At 50.1% G+C, this 18,387-nt stretch overlaps 1 protein-coding gene across 1 annotated transcript; it reads left to right on the top strand.

The window, feature by feature from the left end:
- Positions 1-1,588: 1,588 nt before the first annotated feature.
- On the top strand, positions 1,589-14,718 carry Kcnk18 (potassium two pore domain channel subfamily K member 18). The gene is made up of 3 exons (XM_059245808.1): positions 1,589-1,844; positions 4,253-4,381; positions 13,916-14,718. Exons 1-3 carry the CDS (start codon positions 1,589-1,591, stop codon positions 14,716-14,718), a joined length of 1,188 nt encoding a protein of 395 aa, XP_059101791.1.
- Positions 14,719-18,387: the final 3,669 nt, after the last annotated feature.

Below are 18,387 nucleotides of genomic sequence, written 5' to 3'. Positions count from 1 at the left end.
AGTCAGACGGCTTTGTGCTACCACGTGCTTAACTGCTGAGCCGTCATCTCTCTCCAGCCCCAGGATTCTATTTCTTTAAAAATTTTTAGATGTATTCGCTATTATGTGGTGTGGTGTGTGTGTGCGTGTGTGTGCACGCGTGTGCGTGCGCACGTGTGCGTGCATGTATGCGTGTGCGTGTGTGTGCTTGTGTGTGTGTGTGTGTGTGTGTGTGTGCACCTACCACAGCACACACATGGAAGTCAGAGGGCAACCTGTAGAGATCAGTTCTCTTGTTTCACTGGGATGGTTTAGGGGATTAAACTCAGGTTATCAAGCTTGGTGGCAAGTACCCTTATGTGCTGAGCCATGAGGGAGTCTCTTTCTAGTTACCCCAGATAGACAGGGTAGTGACTCATTATAGAAACAATTCTACCCAAGTCCGGTTTGGTGAACATGAGTCTCTTGTTACTTACAGGTGCATGGGTGGCTCACGGGCAGTTACATCACCCAAGAAGAGTCCCGGTCCCCAGCAGCTGACATAGTCTCAGAAACGGGAGGGACCTTGTAGAGGTCTCATGTGGATAATCACAGATGTTCTGACTTCCAGCCAGCGATGGCCCTGCTGTGCCCAAAAGACAGAATTCCCTAACAGAGAATTTGAGAAGACCATTATATTCAACCAATAACACCCCTAACCCTGGAGCAGAAAGATTCATTTTGGGCTGTGGTAGTGCTCCGGTCTTTCTCTGCATTCTGTCCACACTGTATCTGCCCCGACTGAGGCACTGCACTGGCCTCAGCAGCCCAGGAACTTAGTTTTGTTTTACTGGCACTTTTGTCAACAAAACCCCTCTAAAGGAGGAAAAACCTCAAAAACAGGAAGTTGAGCCTAGGTAGGTGACTCAGTCGGTAAAGAGCTAGCCTTGCAAACATGAGGATCTGAATTCAACCCCCAGATTTATCATTTAAAAAAAAAAAAAAAAAAAAGGCCAGGCGTGCCGGCGCCTGTGTAGAATCCCAGTACTGGAGAGGCAGAGACAGGCGAATCTCTGGGGTTTCCAGACCAGCCAGCCTGGCCTGTTTGGCAAATTCCAGGCTAGTGAGAGAGCCTACAGGTTCCAGCACTTTGGAAACAGTGGGGCTATGTCTGTATTCATTCTTATTTCTGTTGTCCAATATTCCGGGTATGCCAGGGCAAGAGGTGTCCGGACAGCGCTCAGAAAGGACAGGCATTTGACTAAGAACTGAATATCAGATTTGGTACCTGGAAGCCAAAGCTGCAGTTCCAGAACTGGAAAGGCAGAACGAAATACAAAACAATCACCACGAGGTCCTCTAAAGGCCCCACCAGCAGCTCTGGCGCTGGTCAGGTGGATCAATAGCAATTTGGGGCGCTAGCAGGGGCGCCATCCCAGTTATTTGGATGAACTGAACATGATGGGTTCCGGCTGCTTCCTGGGTCCTCTGGGAAACTCACGCACCATCCACTTAGGGCTGGAGCCTGGCCATTCTCCGGCCACTCCCACCTTTTTCCTCCAGGCCCAGGCTGGATGCCTCCGCCTCTTCCACACAGACCTCCTGTCCTTCCCTGAGCTGTTCCAAGAGGATGGAGGCTGAGGAGCCACCTGAGGCCAGGGCATGCTGCCCCGAGGTCCTGGGGAAAGCCAGGAGATGCTGCCCTGAGGCCCTGGGCAAGCTTCTGCCTGGCTTCTGTTTCCTCTGCTGCCTGGTAACCTACGCACTGGTGGGTGCTGCTCTATTCTCCGCAGTAGAGGGCCGCCCTGATCCAGAGGCTGAGGAGAATCCTGAGTTGAAGAAGTTCCTGGACAAGCTGTGTAGCATCCTGAAATGTAATAGAACAGGTAGGTGCCTGAGAGGTTACTGTCTTGCAGCTGCCCTGGCAGGGGATTGAGAGGAGTTTGCCGGTAACCTCCTCCTTCTTGGTTCCTATTTCAAAGTCTATCAGTAGTGGCCTTGTGGGGGGTGGGGTCACTTTTCTTCTCTGGGCAATGGGGAGATGAATAGGCACCCTCCCAGGCGTGTAATGAGACAAGTAAGCTCTAAGCAGGCGCTCTTAAGGTCCAGCTTTTCCTTCCTGGTGCCTCAGGCTCCCACCAGCCCCACCCAGCCCCTCAGGGCTTAGGGGAGGGTAGGTCACTGGAGATTTTGTGGGATGGGCAGGATAAGTGGTGTGACTTCAGTTTTTTGGATTCCCAGGATGAACAAGCTGATTCCTATTTCAAAGTCTGTTTGTAGTGGGCTGGTTGAGGGGTGGGGTCAGGGGCTGGGGCAGACAGAGGCCAGGTTGTTGTTTTAGCTTAGCTTATGTGATCTACAGCAGCAGCAGGGCCCTTGTTAGTCTCCTGAAGAGAAGGGGACCCACCATCTGAACCCTGCCAATAGTGAGGACCCCTTGGAAGGCAGAGATGAGAGGTACGAGGCAGAAGATGCTCAACAGGTGTCCTACGGCCTTTGTTTGTGTTTCACCCTTTGATTTGGTCAGGGTGAGTCTAGATGCCAGGGCCTCAGTTTCTAATTTATAAAAATGGAAACAAGGTCAGGGGTCCTGGGGAGGACTAAGTAAGAAAGTACATCCTGGGGTTAGGCTAACCCTTATTAGTCCTTGACTCCCCAGTTCTCAGAGTCTGCACACTTTGTTCTGCGTCCAGGATCCCCTTTACAAATTAGATTTCCAGGCAAGCCTTGGAGATCCCGACTGTGTGGATCTGAGAGAAAGCTTGGAGATGTGTACTTTAGACAGATTCCCTGGGTGAATCTGAGGTGTGGGCTGGTTCAGGAGGCCCTGAACTTGCTGGAGATGGGGGTCTTATGACAGCCCCAAGTATACCTCAGCATCTCTCTGGCCACTAAGTAGAAATGTCTCTATGACAAAGAAGAGACACCTTCCACAGAGCAGGACTCTGACTTCCCGGGCCACCTTCCAGTCAGTCACAGCTGACAAGACCTGCTCCCAAACCGTGTCCCCACCTGGGGAGCAGCAGCATGTGGGGGGGGGCAGGCTCCCAAACCCTCTTCTTCTCCCTGGTTGTTAGAACCAGTGTTTTCATTTATCTTTTATTTTCTCTTGTTCTGTTAACAATATCTTTAAGCTCCTATCTTCTCTTGCCTTGGAAAGTTACATAACTTTCAAAGTTCACATACAAGGAAAGCAAGACAGGAATTCCATTCAGGGCACCGACGAATCTGAGCTTCTTACCACCAGGCTGCACCGCTTTGCTGATGGAGAAACTGAGGCTCAGAAAGTAGCCTTTTGTTTAGAGCTATAAGAAGTAGTCAGGAAGAGTCTAGATGCCGGAGTCTGGATTCCCAGGCTAGTGCCATTCAATTAAAGTAGGTGGTGACTTCCCCTGTGGCCAGACTGTGCCATCCTCTTAGCTTAGGGACCAAGGCTTCCCATCCCAAGAGACAGCCTCAGCCTGAAGCCCGGAGCTCAGGGTGCTTACCAAGCCTGTGGGCTCAGTGCCTTGCTTCTCACCACGGTCTGGCTTGCTGAAAGCCTTTTGCTTCGAGTTTAGAATTCCACAAGAGAGACGGCAGAGGCTTTTATTCCTCTTTAAAATGAATAAAGAAGGCTGGGCATGGTGGTGCGTGACTATAATCTGAGCACCCAGCAGGCAAAGATGGGAGAACTGGTATAATCTAGGCCAACCAAGGATTCATAGCAAGACCCTGTCTCAAAAAATAACAACAGTATCAAAACCCCAAGGACTCAAACAACAACAAAACAAACAAAATGAAATATGAAAGAGATAGTTCAAACATTAAGAAATCCTTCAAAGGGCTAAGGCTGTATTTGGCTAGTATGCATAAAGCCCTGGCTTCGATCCCCAACACCACATAAACCAGCCATGATGGCCCATGCCTGTAATCCCAACACTTGGGAGTTGGAGTTAGGATGATCAGAAATTCAAGGTTATCTTTGGTTATTATAGCATTGGAGTTCAGCCTGGGCCATCTCTCAAAGGAAAAAAAAAATCAGTTTGGGACTGTGGGAGAAGGAATCCTCCAAGGCTGCTGAGCTCAGGTCACACCCAGGCCCCCATGGGCCTATCCAACCTCTTAGACGCCGTAGGCACCAGCAGCTGGATCTAAGCTGTGGAAGCATTTCCAAGGAGGGTTTTGATGGACAGGCTGCAGTGTTGCTGGGACAAATGGGCTGGGGCTGAGGGTGCTGCTGGCCCTGGTCCTCTCCCTGGGCAGGACTGTCTGGACAGGCAGAGCCCGTTTTATTACTCTGGTCTCTCCCCAGTGGTGGAAGGCAACAGGAAGGACCTGTGTGAGCATCTGCAGCAGATGAAGCCCCAGTGGTTCAAGGCACCTGAGGACTGGTCCTTCCTGAGTGCTCTCTTTTTCTGCTGCACAGTGTTCAGCACAGTGGGTAAGTGCAAGGGTTTGTCCTGCTGCAAATAACAGCTTGCCTGGGAGAGACATGGGGGCACCTGCTGGCAGGTGTGCTGAGACATTCCTTGTATCTAATACAAGGAACAGTGGCGGGGTGCCTGCCTTGGGAGCTGGGAGCTGTTTCTAGTTCAGGGGTACAGTGGCAAGGAAAGCTGCTACTGATCCATAGGCCCCAGGGATGAGGGGCAAATCAGAAGACAACATTCTTCCTTCTTCAGGTGGTTGCAGCCCCATGCCTGGGCAAGGGCCCAGGTGAGCAAGGTAGATAGAGGCCATACTGTGATCCTTCTTGCACACTTGACCGAATTTTCATGCATGAAGCTGTTGGCCCACTATGCATGCCTATACCAGTTGGGAACAGGGTAGACGCGGCTCTAGCTTAGAGGCTCCTGGGCAACTTAGACATGCTCACAGGGGATCAGATGGGATCTGTGCATGGCAATGATGTACTCAGGGGATCCTGAAAGTAGAGAATGAAGGGCAGCTGTATCAGTCTTGGGTGTGGGCATTGAAGAGTGAGAATGTTTTAAAGGCCTCTCAGGGGTAGCATTCTTCTGAGCCTGCTGGAGTCCTGGGTAGGAAGGCAGAGAGGTGGGGTAGGTGGGAGTGATGAGGTCATTCCAGACACCACATAGTCAATCAAAGGCCAGAGAACAAAATTTATGCCCGGAACTGTAAGGAGGTTGCATCAGGAGTGAAGAAGAGAGAGACTGAGGCCAGATCATGGGGCTGAAAAGGCTTCCTATCCTAAGGACAGGGGCCGTGTCCAACAGACTGCTGGCAGGAAAGAAATTGGTGGCACCACCCAGAGACCCCTATAGCTTCAGCACAGCTGTACCAAGGAGGAAATGGCCACAGGAAGCTTCTTTAGAAGCCTATGTGGGCAATAATGACAGCCCAAGTTAGGACAATGGCTGGAGGAAGATCTGAGACGTGGGGTGAGAACTCCAGGCTGGCACTGGGGTTTCTGGCTTCCATGGATAGGATGGGCAAGCTAAGGAGAGGGAGGATGGGGCTGGAGAGGGAGGATGGGGCTGGAGAGGGAGGATGGGGCTGGAGAGGGAGGATGGGGCTGGAGAGGGAGAGCTGGATTCTTGGCCAATGGTCATGACTTCTGAACAGTGCCTCCAAATGGAGACACCTAGGTCTGCTGAAAACATAGGCTTGGAGCTGGGATGAGGGCTGGGACTGGAGGAGAGTGGGGTTTAGACTCATGGCATCTAGGTGGCAGGTGACTCACTGGGAATGACCCGAGCTGCAGAGGAAGGTGTGGTGTGGTATAGAGATGGAGGGAAGCAAAGTGCCCCGAGTACCAGGATCTGAACACTGCAGTGTGCTTTCCATGGCTACAAAAGTTATTACACAATCCAGCCATGCCCAGCTGCTGTCCCGTGCTCACAGAGGCCCAGGGAGTGGGGTATTCTGAGCCCAGAGAGGTGAGGTCAGAAGCCAAGGGTCACACAGTGAGTAGAATTGGTGCCCACAAATGGACTTCAAGACTTAGTCTAGTTTTGTTCCTTCAAAGGTGGAACCCTGACTTTGTGGGTCTGTGAGGTACTGCAGACCCTTGTCTTTTGCTCAGGAAGCTGTGCTTTGGAAGCAAGATTGTTCTGATTCCTGAGCCTGCCTATAGGAGCCTGGAGTACATGCGGCCCTGGGAAGGGCAGAATTCCCAGAGAAGATGGAACTGGCCATATCTTGTTCTTGCACTTGACTTATACATGTCCCAGTCCCCAGGCTAAGGAAAGATTCCTCGTGTAACAGTCATCCAGAGGAGGCTCCCTCTAGAGTCCAGGGAAGGGTGAGGGCCTAGGGAGAGGCTGCCTCTCCAGTATGAACAGCCAGTTATCTGAAGAGGTTCTGAGAACCCTCCAGGCCATCCACTCTTCTCAGAGGCCACACAAAAGCCAGGATCCTGGGTGGTGGAGGACATGGGAATGGGATGTGGACCTGGGCTTTCCTCTCTTGTGCCTGTTTCTTCCCACTGTCCCACAAATGCAAAGCTGCAATTAAGACACATCCTAGTTTCTGTGGTGTGCGTGCGTGCGCACGTGCCTCTCCCTCTCTCTCTCTCTCTCTCTCTCTCTCTCTCTCTCTCTCTCTCTCTCTCTCTCTCTCTCTCTCTGTGTGTGTGTGTGTGTGTGTGTGTGTGTGTGTGTGTGTGTGTGTGGTTGGTTGGTCAAGCCCACAGCTTGCTCAGATGAGGCAAGTACTCTACCACTGAACTCTATCTCCAGCTCTAACTTCATATACATAGTTCTTCTAATACCCAAAGCTGACAGGTACAATTGTCATCCATACTCCAGATGGAGAAACTGAGACTCAGTCACATAGCTCTGCACACTTGAGCCCACTCTTCTGCCTCTCTGTATACTACTTGTGTCTCTAGCATGTAGGAACAGGTTGGGTGCTTCTCCTCAGGGAAACCTGTGGTCTGAGGGACAAAGAGGGGAGAGAGGGTCCAATAAACAAAAAGCACATGGTCTAATAAGCACCCACACTGAAAACATGCAGGAGGAACAGCTGAGAAGGGGGCAGGTGAGACAGATGGGATGGGCCTGGCTTGTCTTGGGAGGAGTGAGGACTTCCTTGTGGACGTGGCCTGTGAGTTGGGGTCTGACAGATCAAAGGGAGGAGGCTTCCAGGCAGGAGAAATGATCCCTGTAAAACCCCAACCTTAGTGTCCCCTTTAGGACTTTAAGACTCTAGGAGAAGAGTCTTGGGAGCCCTTCTAGCCTCCAGGGGGTATGGGGAGACCTGGACTCTATGTCCTAGGCTAGATCAGAGAGGACTTTAGTAATGAGGGCAGGTTTAGGTTATCCTGGTTTCCATCTGGCAGTGCATCAGTAGGCCTGTTTGGAGGGCCAAGCCAGGAGCTCTTGGGTCAGAACTCTCAACAAGAACATGGCCTCTTATTTAGTCCCTGCCCTTCCTGGCCAGCCAGAGGCCTGGGGTCCCTGTCCTTCAAAAGAGCAGGCTCTCATCCTAGGAGGATTGGGCCTAAGACAGCCACAGAGATGCCATTGAGTTCTGTCCCTCACACCCCAGGGTGGTAGGCCTTGGTGGCCAGCTGTGTATTTTGGAGGCTGGTCACCAAGACTCAGAGCTGGGTAACTTCTAGAGGGATGTGGCCCTCTGAACCTGACACCTGGACCCATAGCTCCCCCTATCTCTGCCAGTCTTACCTCCAGGGCACTCGGAAGGCTGGGCTGAGGCCGTACGTGTCAGTGGCAGCCACAGCTACTTCAGCAGCTGTCCGACCACCTGACTCAGTCCATGGCCAATTGCTGCAAGAAGACTGTGTGGTTCCCCTGCCCGCGCACACCAGGAAGAGGCTGGTGGGGGTGCAGGGCAGGGCAGATGTGCAGATCCTGGAGCACCGAGTATCAGGTTTCTATCATCCTTTTGCTCAGTGGGTCACAAGAGTCCCACAAGGTCCACGTAACTTCTAGACATAACCACATGTAATTTGAAAAGCACCGACTGTCCCCTTTCTTCCCTGGGTTCTCTACAGACAGCAGAGATCTTGTTCTAGAAGCTTCCCATTTATCTCCTTCCCTCTTTCAAATGGCCTTAACAAGAGATGGACTCACTGGGTGACCAAGATCCAATGATCTACTCCTAAGTGGGGGGACAGTTTAAGAACCAGGGAGAGGGGCTGCTCACTGGAACACCAGCATCTGTCTCCACATATTCTACACACACCTCACAAGCTCCAAGAGAGCTCTTGCAACCATGGGTATTTCAGAACCAGTCTTAGCTGTTTGACTGGAGACAGGCAGGGTAGGTAATGGGTAGATAATAGGTAGAAAGCGTAGGAACCACAGCCGCATACTCAAGGACTAAGTGATTTATAATCTCCATTAATTCTCACAAGAGTCTCATGAGTGAGATGCTGTGACTGTTCCCATCCACAGGCGAGGGATGGCCAGGGCAAGCAGGGCAGGGATCGACCTTTGTATTAATTACTTCTTTTGTGACTGTAGCAAAATACCAAACAAAACCAACTTAAGGAAGGAAGAGTTGGTTTTTGCTCACAGGTAGAGGTCTATCCTGGTGGGGACACTGTGGCTGCAGAATCATGAAGCAGCAGGTGACATTGCACCCGAGAGTCATGGATGCTGGTGCTCAGCTTGCTCCCTTTTCTCTGTTCAGAAAGGGTCCCCACTTCATAGAATGGCACCATCCACACTTAGGGTGGGACTTCCTTCTTCAATTAACCCAGTCTAAGCAACCACTCAGAGGTTCGTTTCCATGGCAACCTTGTCCCATTGACAGTTGGGATTAACCATCACAAGCCCCAAGCTAAGTCCAGGGACCAGTGAGAAAGAAGTGTGGTTCAGGGGAGAAGCAACCTTGAGTAAGATGCTGGGGAGAAGCTGGGGCCTGAGAGAATAGGCTTAGGTTGTCTTTCCACCGCCCCCCAAAACTTAGATGTAACTTACAGGGTCTCACAGTGGCCCCTTGGCCACCGTAACTGACTAATTCTCTGTCATAGGAACCCAATCCATTCATAGTAGGAAGCTATGTAGCGTTTATGTCCTTCACCTACTAGACACAGGAGCATGGCTCACACTGTCCCCACCCATGATGGTCACCAAAACTGTCTCCAAACATTTCCAGATGCAGTCTGCTGAGAACCATCGACCTAGTACAGCAGATCAAAGTGTGTTGGATCTGTGGAGTCCACACAACTGAGGAATCTGTGAGGAATGCAGGTTAATGTTCGGCTCCATCAAGTATGGCCTCTGCAATTTGTCTTAACCCAGTGGTTCTCAACCTTCTTAATGCTGTGACCCTTTAATACAGTCCCCCGTATTGTAGTGACCTCGACCATAAAATTATTTTTGTTACTACTTCATAACTGTAATTTTGCTACTGTTGTGAATCATATAAATATCTGTGTTTTCTGATGACTCTGACAACCCCTGTGAAAGGATCATTCAACACCCAAAGGGGTCGAGACCCACAAGTTGAGAACCACTGCTCTTAACCAGTCCTTCTAGAACTACCTTTGGAAAACCTTTAACTTCCAGTCTTCTTGCCTTCATCTCCCAAGTGCTGTGACTACAGGCATGTGCCATCATCCCATGTATGAGGACTGATCCAGAGCCTTTGTATGTGCTAGACAAATACTTTAACCAACTAAGCCACATCCCTGCCTCCTGATATATGCTGACATTGGAGACATTATCCACACAAGCAGCTGCACTTTATAATCTCCACCCTATCTTACATAGGGCCCTGTGGGCCCTGCCCCAGACCTACCAGAATCCAAGCCCAGGTTTCCGTATGAGCCCTTTAGGTGACTCTTATGGGAGTCTAGGCCTCAAATCACTGATGTAGTTGAAATGCATTAGCTTGGTTTAAATCTCAGGAACGTCCAAACCACTCCCCTTTGTGTGAGGCAAGTAGGGAAGCCTGTGTCCAAAAGTGCCCTGGAGGAGGATGGTGGGGTGTGTCATCACTGCCTGTGATCACTGCTGGGTGTGACAGTCCCTCTACAATGCTGTTTCGGCCCTGCCTCTCCAGCTCCCCTGAAAGACACCTGGCCCTGATGCTAAGAAAGTGACACCTGTGTATGAGGCTGGTCAGTTCTCACCTGGCTCAGCTCCTAGAATCAGGAAGGGAAATTCTTGGGCTATTAAATACTTGGCAGGCTAAGTGCTGTGGAGTGATTGTATCGGAATAAGGAATGCATTATAGGAAGTGATAGTTTTCCATTCTGCATTTCAGCATTCGGTAATTGGGGCAATCCATTCCCTCAGTGGGGCTATGTGCCTCTGAGACCTGCTTCCTAGGGTTCTTTTCTGGAATGTAGCATACCTTCTGGACTATAAACATATCTCTCAGAGGGTCTCTGGAAGCCCATCTTGGGTTGGACATATTCCTAGGCAAGGTCTTCGAGTGAGAGGTGCTGGCTCTTGTGGGATACATCTATGTCGCTCTCAACAGGTCATGGCCTTATCTGTTTATTGTCCATTAAATGCAGTCAGTAATGGAGATTGCCATAAGTTCTGCTGTGCAGGGGATTTTGATTCTAAAAAGCACTTTACAGATTGTACAAGCAATATTTGATTTGATTCTTTAAATTGAAATAAATGTAACTCTAGGCCCTGACCCTGGAGGCTGGGTTGGGGAGGCAGTTACTTCTGAGGAGCCTGTGGTGAGCTTCCTGAAGCCCATGAGGATGTGGAGTTTATAGCATATCTGGAAAATGAGGTGTTTTGTGTGGGGGGGACTTGCTCGTGGCCTGTGACATCCCTAAGGGCGACAGCTCTGTGGGGCCATGTAAAGCTTAGGCATGGCCCTCTACTGATGCTCCAGGCTCAGCGTCAGCTCTGAACTTTCTATCCTCCTGCCTCAGCCTCCCAAGTAGTTGAGATTTCAGGCATGATTTCCAGGCCCTACTCCAGTATCTTGGGAATTCAGTGCCTCCCTTTGCTTATGCACCCAAGGAAATTGAGGCAGCTATTGATACAGCCCCTTAACCCAGGTCACAGAGCTCATGAATCAGGTGAGGTGGCCAATTCCCTCCACAGCACTTCCTCTCTTCTGTGTTCCTGAATTCTGCCAAACTCCTCTGAGTGGGAACTCACCCCAAAATCAACCTATACAGTCGGGTTTCATATGAGCCAGCTCTGTCTTCCGATCCCCAGCACTTTTCTTACACCCCAAGATACTCCTTCCTTTTTTAAGTCCTTAGATCTCTTATTTCCCCAGCCTCACCTCACTGCCCTCCCCTGATCCATGTCCACTGGCCACACTGGCTATCTTAGTTCCTGTTCTGTTGCTGCAGAGACACCAAGGCTAATTTAATTGGGGGTTTGCTTACAATTCAGAGGTTCAGTCCATTATCGTCATGGCAGGGAGCATGGTGGCATGCAGGCAGACACGGTGCTGGAGAAGTAGCTGAGAGTTCTACATCCTGATCCTCAGGCAGCAGGGAGAGAGAATCTGGGCTTGGCATGGGCATTTGAAACCTCAAAGCCCACCCCTAGTGACACACTTCCTCCAACACGGCCACACCTCCTAATCCTTCTAATCCTATCAAAGAGTTCCACTCCCTGGTGACTAAGCATTTAAATACATAAGCCCATTGGGGGAGGTATTCTTAGTCAACTGCCACACGGGCCTTCCTTTGATTCCTCATATATAGTGGCAGCTTTACTCTGGAGACACTTTGGTTAAAATTTGGAATCCTCTCTAGGGAGACATAGATAGATGAGTCCTGAGCCCACAGCTTGGCAAGTGCATGGCAGGCTGGATTTTAGCTCCCTGTCACGCCCTGGATATATGTGCAGTGCACAGACAAACTACTTAGCTGTGTGCAGCAGCCACGGGAGCTTTGCACATGCTGATGCTTCCTCACCTGGCCAGTCTCTGGTCCCCGAGTTGGCTAATCTTGGCTGCCAACTTGTCACACCTGGGGAAAGGGTGCCTCAATTAAGGCATTGCCTCCATCAGAGTTGACTGAGGGCACGTCTGTGGCACGTTTTCTTGATTGCAAATTGATGTAGGAGGTCCACTGTGGGCAGTGCATCCCCAGGGAGCTGGCCTGGCCTGTGCTGCAGTTAAACAGGGGAAGAAGCCACTAAGTAGGGTTCCCCCACGATCTCAGCTTCAGTTTCTGCCTCTAGGTCCCCGCCTTGAGTTCCTGTTCTGGCTTCCCTCAACAATGTAACCTGTAAGCCACACAAACCCTTTCCTCCCCAAATAGGTTTTGGTCAGTGTTTTATCACAGCAACAAAAATAAATGAGAACAACCCCTGTCTCATCTCTGTTCAAGCCACCTAACCAAGAAATCTGAGCTTAGATCCTGAATGGAAGCCTTTGTTTTAACCACATTTATAACAATCATGTTTATAATATTTTGTTCTCTTCGTTCTTGTGATTAAGCTGCATCTCAAATAATGGTAGTCATATTGGTGGGTATTTGATTGACATCTGCTTCCCCTGAACCAGAAACTCACAGAGGTTGGACACTGTAAATGTATTTCACGTGTGTCCTTTGTAAATCACTAAACACTCATAACCACTCACTGAATGAATGAATGAATGTGTGGAGTTAACTAACCCTGCTACCACATGGTCAGCCCTGCCTCAGCCTGCGGGATGTGCAGTGCTCTGAGACAGATGAAAGGGGTCTGATGAGAACTTTGGAGGGTCACAATCCTTTCTGGGCTTCGAGGATGCCTTCTACTTCTGCTTTCTCCCTAGGATTCTGGTGAGGTGGCCATCCCACAGTCTGTCTGCATTGGGAGGCCAAGTTTCCAACAGGGAGGCACAAGTGGAGGAGACTAGTGCTCAGCTTGCTAAGAATCACCTTCAACTTAATTCACACAATTGATGCATTTTTCTATATTAATCAAAGATTAAACACAAACACACACAGCAAACCTTTTTCCTCTGCTTGTCAACAGCTCTAAAAGTTCCAGTTGCCTATGCTGAGGGCTGCTGGCTCAGCTCCTGGCTCCCGTCTTCTGCAAAGGGAGGGTGGCATGGGAGTGGCGGAAAAACAGCCCCTGTTGCCCCTTGCCTCAGTTTCTCCATTTGTAAGTTATGAGAATATCTCTCCAGGAAGGCTGGCCACTCACCACCCACAGCAGGTGTTCAATAAGTGGATATTAGCTCTCAGGGCATCACATTTACTAGCCTATGGAGTCTCAGGTCCCAGCCTGACAGGATCTTCCCAACTAGTCACTTAAGGGCAGCATCCTCCCCCTCCCCAACCTGAAGTGCAAAGATGTTAGCAGTCAAGTAGAGGTCTGTTCGGTTCAGAGCTGGGCTGTGAACTGAGGTGGCTGTCTAGGAGTGCTCTGTGCTGATATCCTCCCTGCCACTCAAGAACACATCTCTCTCACCTGGAACTTCACAGCTCTGAGGACACAGCTGTACCTGCATCTTCTTTCTGTTGTTCCCTAATAAAATACATACTGCTGTCCACACCACTGGCATGAAATAGATGCTTGTTGTATAAAAACAAATACAACAAGAGGTCCAGGAACCTCAGAAAGGACAAAGGTGGCTTCTTAGAAGCAGGCATCTTTGGCAAGAGGAAGAAGGCGGTGGAAATGACTGCCTCACATCTGTGCTTTTCCAGGACGGTGGAGCTCAGCCTCGAGGGTGGGGGTGGGCCACAACAAAATGAAGGGCAGTTGCTTCATCCCCAGCATGTCCCCTGCCAAAGACATTTTCAGTCTGGATATGAGCTGCCTTTCTTCTTTCCCGGTCCCTCTGTCAAGATACATGCCAGACACACATGCAGATGCTTTGAGATGGATAGTTACTTATTCATTCATGTGTACATTTATTTTCAGCATGGGGTTTGAACTTGCAGCCTTATGCATTCTAAGCACAAGCTTTACCCCTGAGTTATGCACCTAGTCCAGGATGAATATTTTTACTGTGTAAAGTTGCGTGTTCAGGAGAAGAAACTGCAGCTCTCTTTTGAGCCTCTGAGGGATGCTGAGAGACTGATACCAACACCAGGCTCTGTCTTGTTTCTCAGGTTATGGCCACATGTACCCCGTCACCAGGCTTGGCAAGTTCCTGTGCATGCTCTATGCTCTCTTTGGAATCCCTTTGATGTTCCTGGTCCTCACAGACATAGGGGACATCCTAGCCACCATCTTATCCAGGGCTTACAATCGGTTCCAGGCTCTCCTTTGCCTCCCCCATGCTCCCTCCAAGTGGTGCTCCAGCTTGCTCTGCAGGAGGCAGCCTGATAGCAAACCTGTGGCTGAAACCATCCCTCAGATTGTCATCAGTGCTGGGGTGGATGAGTTCCTAGACCCCCAGCCATACCGGGAGCCTGCGTCTCCAAGCTGCAATGTGGAGCTGTTTGAGAGATTAGTTGCACAAGAGAAACAGGACAAGCTACAACCACCCATGATGGGGCCTGTAGAGAGGAGCAGCTCATGTCCCGAGCTGGTGCTGGGACGACTGTCCTGTTCTATCCTTAGCAATCTGGATGAAGTGGGCCAGCAGGTGGAGAGGCTGGACATCCCTCTCCCTGTCATCGCCCTGGTCATCTTCGCCTACATCTCCTGTGCAGCTGCTGTCCTCCCGTTCTGGGAGACGGAGCTGGGCTTCGAGGATGCCTTCTACTTCTGCTTCGTCACACTGACCACCATTGGGTTTGGGGACATCACCCTAGATCACCCCCACTTCTTCCTCTTCTTCTCCATTTACATCATTGTCGGCATGGAGATTGTGTTCATCGCCTTCAAACTGATGCAGAACAGGCTCCTACATACCTACAAAACCCTCATGCTGTTTTTTTGCAAAAGGGAAGTTTCACTACCTTGCTAAGAAGGGCGGGCTCTGGCAGCTCGGGGGTGACAGGCACAGGCCCTGCAGGTCCCCTCACCTTGTTTTTGGTACTCTGAGAATTAGAACCATGATAACTCACCATCTGAGCTCCCGAGGCTTGGGAAACAAAGTCTGTGTGAGGACTGAGTTCAGCGTCGAGATCCTTCAGAAGCTGAGCCACACTGGTACATAGGACAAGAGTGAAGGTCATCTCCATTGTTTCCAGTGCAATCAGTGTCCCTGTCTGCACTTTAGAAAGGTGCCATTTTAAGAATATGAAACAGCCTGATGATGTCACTGCTTTCTTGTGACAGGAGGGAAAAAATTAGACCTTTGTTCTTGGCGTTTGTACTTGGAGGGAAGTTAAAATCTTCCCAATTGGCCTCAGCCTCCCCTGAACAGCCAAAGTGTATCCGAGTAACCTGCTTCGCTGAATGACTGCATGGATGCTGGACACCTGCCCAGCATGGTGGAGTTGTCATCTGGGAGAAGTCTTCCTGGCCAGATTCTAGTAGAACACCTGTCTCACACTCAGCTCATGGATGATGCCACGAGTGAACTAGCTGGTGATGGTGTTGCCACCTGCAGGGATGGATTAGTTCCCACTGGGTGGAGAAACTAGAGCTGCCCCCGAGTGGTTGACAGGGAATAGGTGCCCCACCCACATGTCCTGGAAAGTTACTCCCTTTGTAATCTGTCTTTGGCCAGTAAGGTGTGAGCATGTGCTAGGTCAGCTAGAAATGCCAAAGAGGGAGCAGCCTTAATCCATGGACGATGGGGTGGACAGCTGGCACCAGGCTGCCTTGCCCTTCTCATATGAGAGCTCTGGGCTGTGCTGTACACCTTCTCCACTTTTCCCAGGGGGCCTCGGGTGATCTGAGCACACTCTGAAATGGCCCCCTGGTCTCCTTTTCTCGTCATCCACCTCTCCATCAGGCTCTGTGGGGTCCCCTCCTGTAGAACATACCCCGACTCACATCTGTCTCCAGCCTCTGAGGACCAGGAAGAGGACAATTACAGGTGACCCGGGGACTGGCTGGCAAGGTTAGGGGAGGCACAAGTCCTAGTTTCTCCATTTGAAGGTTATTGGAAATGCCTTCTGACTGCATCTGCAAGTCCTGTGATTAGCCCTGGGTAAGTGGTGGCTGGTGCTCCAGGGAGGAACCAAGGACCTGGGCTTGAAGGGCTCATTGTCCTGTCTTAGATTCCAGCCACTTCTCAGGAGGGTTAGGGCCTCTGGAGCTTTCCCCATTTCCCCCACAAAGTTAAATCCTTAACTCCTCCAGTCCTTGAAGATCTACCTCAGGCCATGGAATTGACAAGTGTAAGCAGGAACCAGTGAGAACACAGGAAACACCAGGGTGAACGATCAGGCCAGTGCTTGGGTTTTGTGGTCTGACATGCCCCAAGCTTCGTTAGAACAGGCGAGGTGTGGCAAAGCCCCTCAAATCCAAGTTCACTGAAGACTGCCCCCTCCAAGGGGCAGGTGATGGGAATGGAGGGTGCCTAGGAGTTCTACAGATATCCCGGAACATTGGCTATTTACCGGGATAAGGACATGCGAGCATGAACCAAGCGACTCCTCAGAACAGAGGTAACTTCATGACAGGTGGCATGAACTCCTCAGTGACCCACAGCTCTCTTTTTCTTTTTCTTTTTTTAAAAATCTATCATCTATGTCTGTCTGTCTGTCTGTCTAGTCCTTGTGTGTGCATGTGCACATGTGCCAAGGTGTGTGCAGAGGCAGGTAGCAAAGAACAGTTTGTAGAGTTGGTTCTCTCCTTCTACCATGTGTGTTTTGGGGATCGAGCTCAGATTGTCAAGGTTGGTGGCCATCACTTCAGCCCACTGAGCCCTCTCATCAACTCTCCTTTATTTTTGAGATAGGGTCTCATCAAATCCATGCTGGCTTTGGATTTGGCACACAGTCAAGGATGACCTTGAACTTCTGATCTTTCTGCCTCTACCTCCTAAGTGCTGGGATTACAGGAGTCTGCCACTATACCTAGTTTATTCAGTGCTGAGGACCAAACCCAGGGCTTGATGCATGGGATGTAGCCCTTCACCTACTGAGCTACACCCCACCCTGCCACTTCCTACACCCCACTCTGCCACTTCCTACACTCCACCCTGCCACTTCCTACATCCCAGCTCTGCCACTTCCTATACCCCAGCTCTACCACTTCCTTCCTGAGGCAAAGACAGACATGGAGGCTGTCAGGAAATCACATTATGCAAATTAAATAGATGAAATGCCTTGCTCATTTGTTTACCCCATTTACTAGCAATGGAATTTTCCATGGTTCTGAGGACGTGGATCCGTGTGTCTTCCTGCCCCTCATTTTTTACCCTGTGTCATGCAGCCCATAGGCAACAGTGCATTTCCACATGTGTATTCCAGAAAACAGACTTCCATGCCAAGGTTCAAGAATATGAATTCATGCCACCAAGCCTTTCCCGATGGCTCCAGACCTCGCCTTAAAGCACTTTCTGTTGCCCCCGACCTATATACTATTTGCTATCAGCTTGAACTATGTATTACCTAAGAAAACTTACAGGTGGAAAGACTGTCTTGGGCACATGGCTTCAGGGGGTTTAGTTAGTGGTCTCTTGGCTGTGTATTTTGGGGACTGTGATGAGGCAGAATAATGTGACAGAAAGGAAGAGGGGGACAGGGTAGAGGGAGAGAGAGGAGGAAAAGGAGGAGGAAGAAGAGGAGAAGGAAGAGCCGGGGACAGGATATAACTTTCAAAGGCATGCCTCCCAGTGACCCACTTCCTCCCACCAAGCCTTATCTCCTACTAGCACACTTACCTATGAACTCATCAATAAGTTAACTCATTTAGGAACCTTTAGGAACCAATAGCCTCTGCATAGTGTTACCAGCTGGGGATCCAACCTTCAACACATGAACCTTTAGGGAGACAGTTCATCTGCATACTGCAACACCTTCCTATACTACATCACAACTGAATGAGCTAATCATACATTTATTTTTCGTGGGTCTGGAGGCTTGATAGGGTTCTCAGGTTCTGTGTATACAACCTGGTTGATGTATGATGTATGTGTGGCTTTCTCTTTTCATAAGGGCATTGATCCCATCCTGAGTGTTCTACCCTTTTGACCTCACCTAGCCCTAACAGCCTCCTCCACTGTAAGTTAGTTTCAAACCATGACCCTGAGTGATGCATTCAGCCCATAGCACTCAAGCTCAGAGGCCACTGATTTGGGCAAGGGAGTTTTCAAATATCTCTGATGGGTGCAATTTGCATGCAGCCAGGATTGAGGATCAGAGGATTCATTAGCTGCTCTCAGCACTTCAAGTGCCCTTTTCTCTGTGGGATGGGTGAAGAGCTGCCCTCTAAGCCCAGTTCCCTGTAGCTTCCTCAGTGTGCCCAAATCACCAGAAGTGGATCGATCCCATCTCCAGACTATAATGAGGTTATAGTTCTTTGTCTCCTGTCTAAACCTGGAACCACCTGAGTAAACCAGTGTCCTTTGCACAGTCCGCCACACATTGAACTCAGTGCACCCCATCAGACTGCTTTGTGAGAGCTGGGGGGTGGGTCTCAACTTACCCATAAACTCCTGGGCCCTGGAGTGGAGGAGCACTTGATGTGTTCCTCACCCAGGGGTACAAAAAAGCCCCATTGCCCTGTTACAGTTCAT

This window comes from Peromyscus eremicus, chromosome 1, assembly GCF_949786415.1.
Source record: "Peromyscus eremicus chromosome 1, PerEre_H2_v1, whole genome shotgun sequence".
Classification (NCBI taxonomy): domain Eukaryota; kingdom Metazoa; phylum Chordata; class Mammalia; order Rodentia; family Cricetidae; genus Peromyscus; species Peromyscus eremicus.
This window is presented reverse-complemented; position numbering and strand designations above follow the sequence as displayed.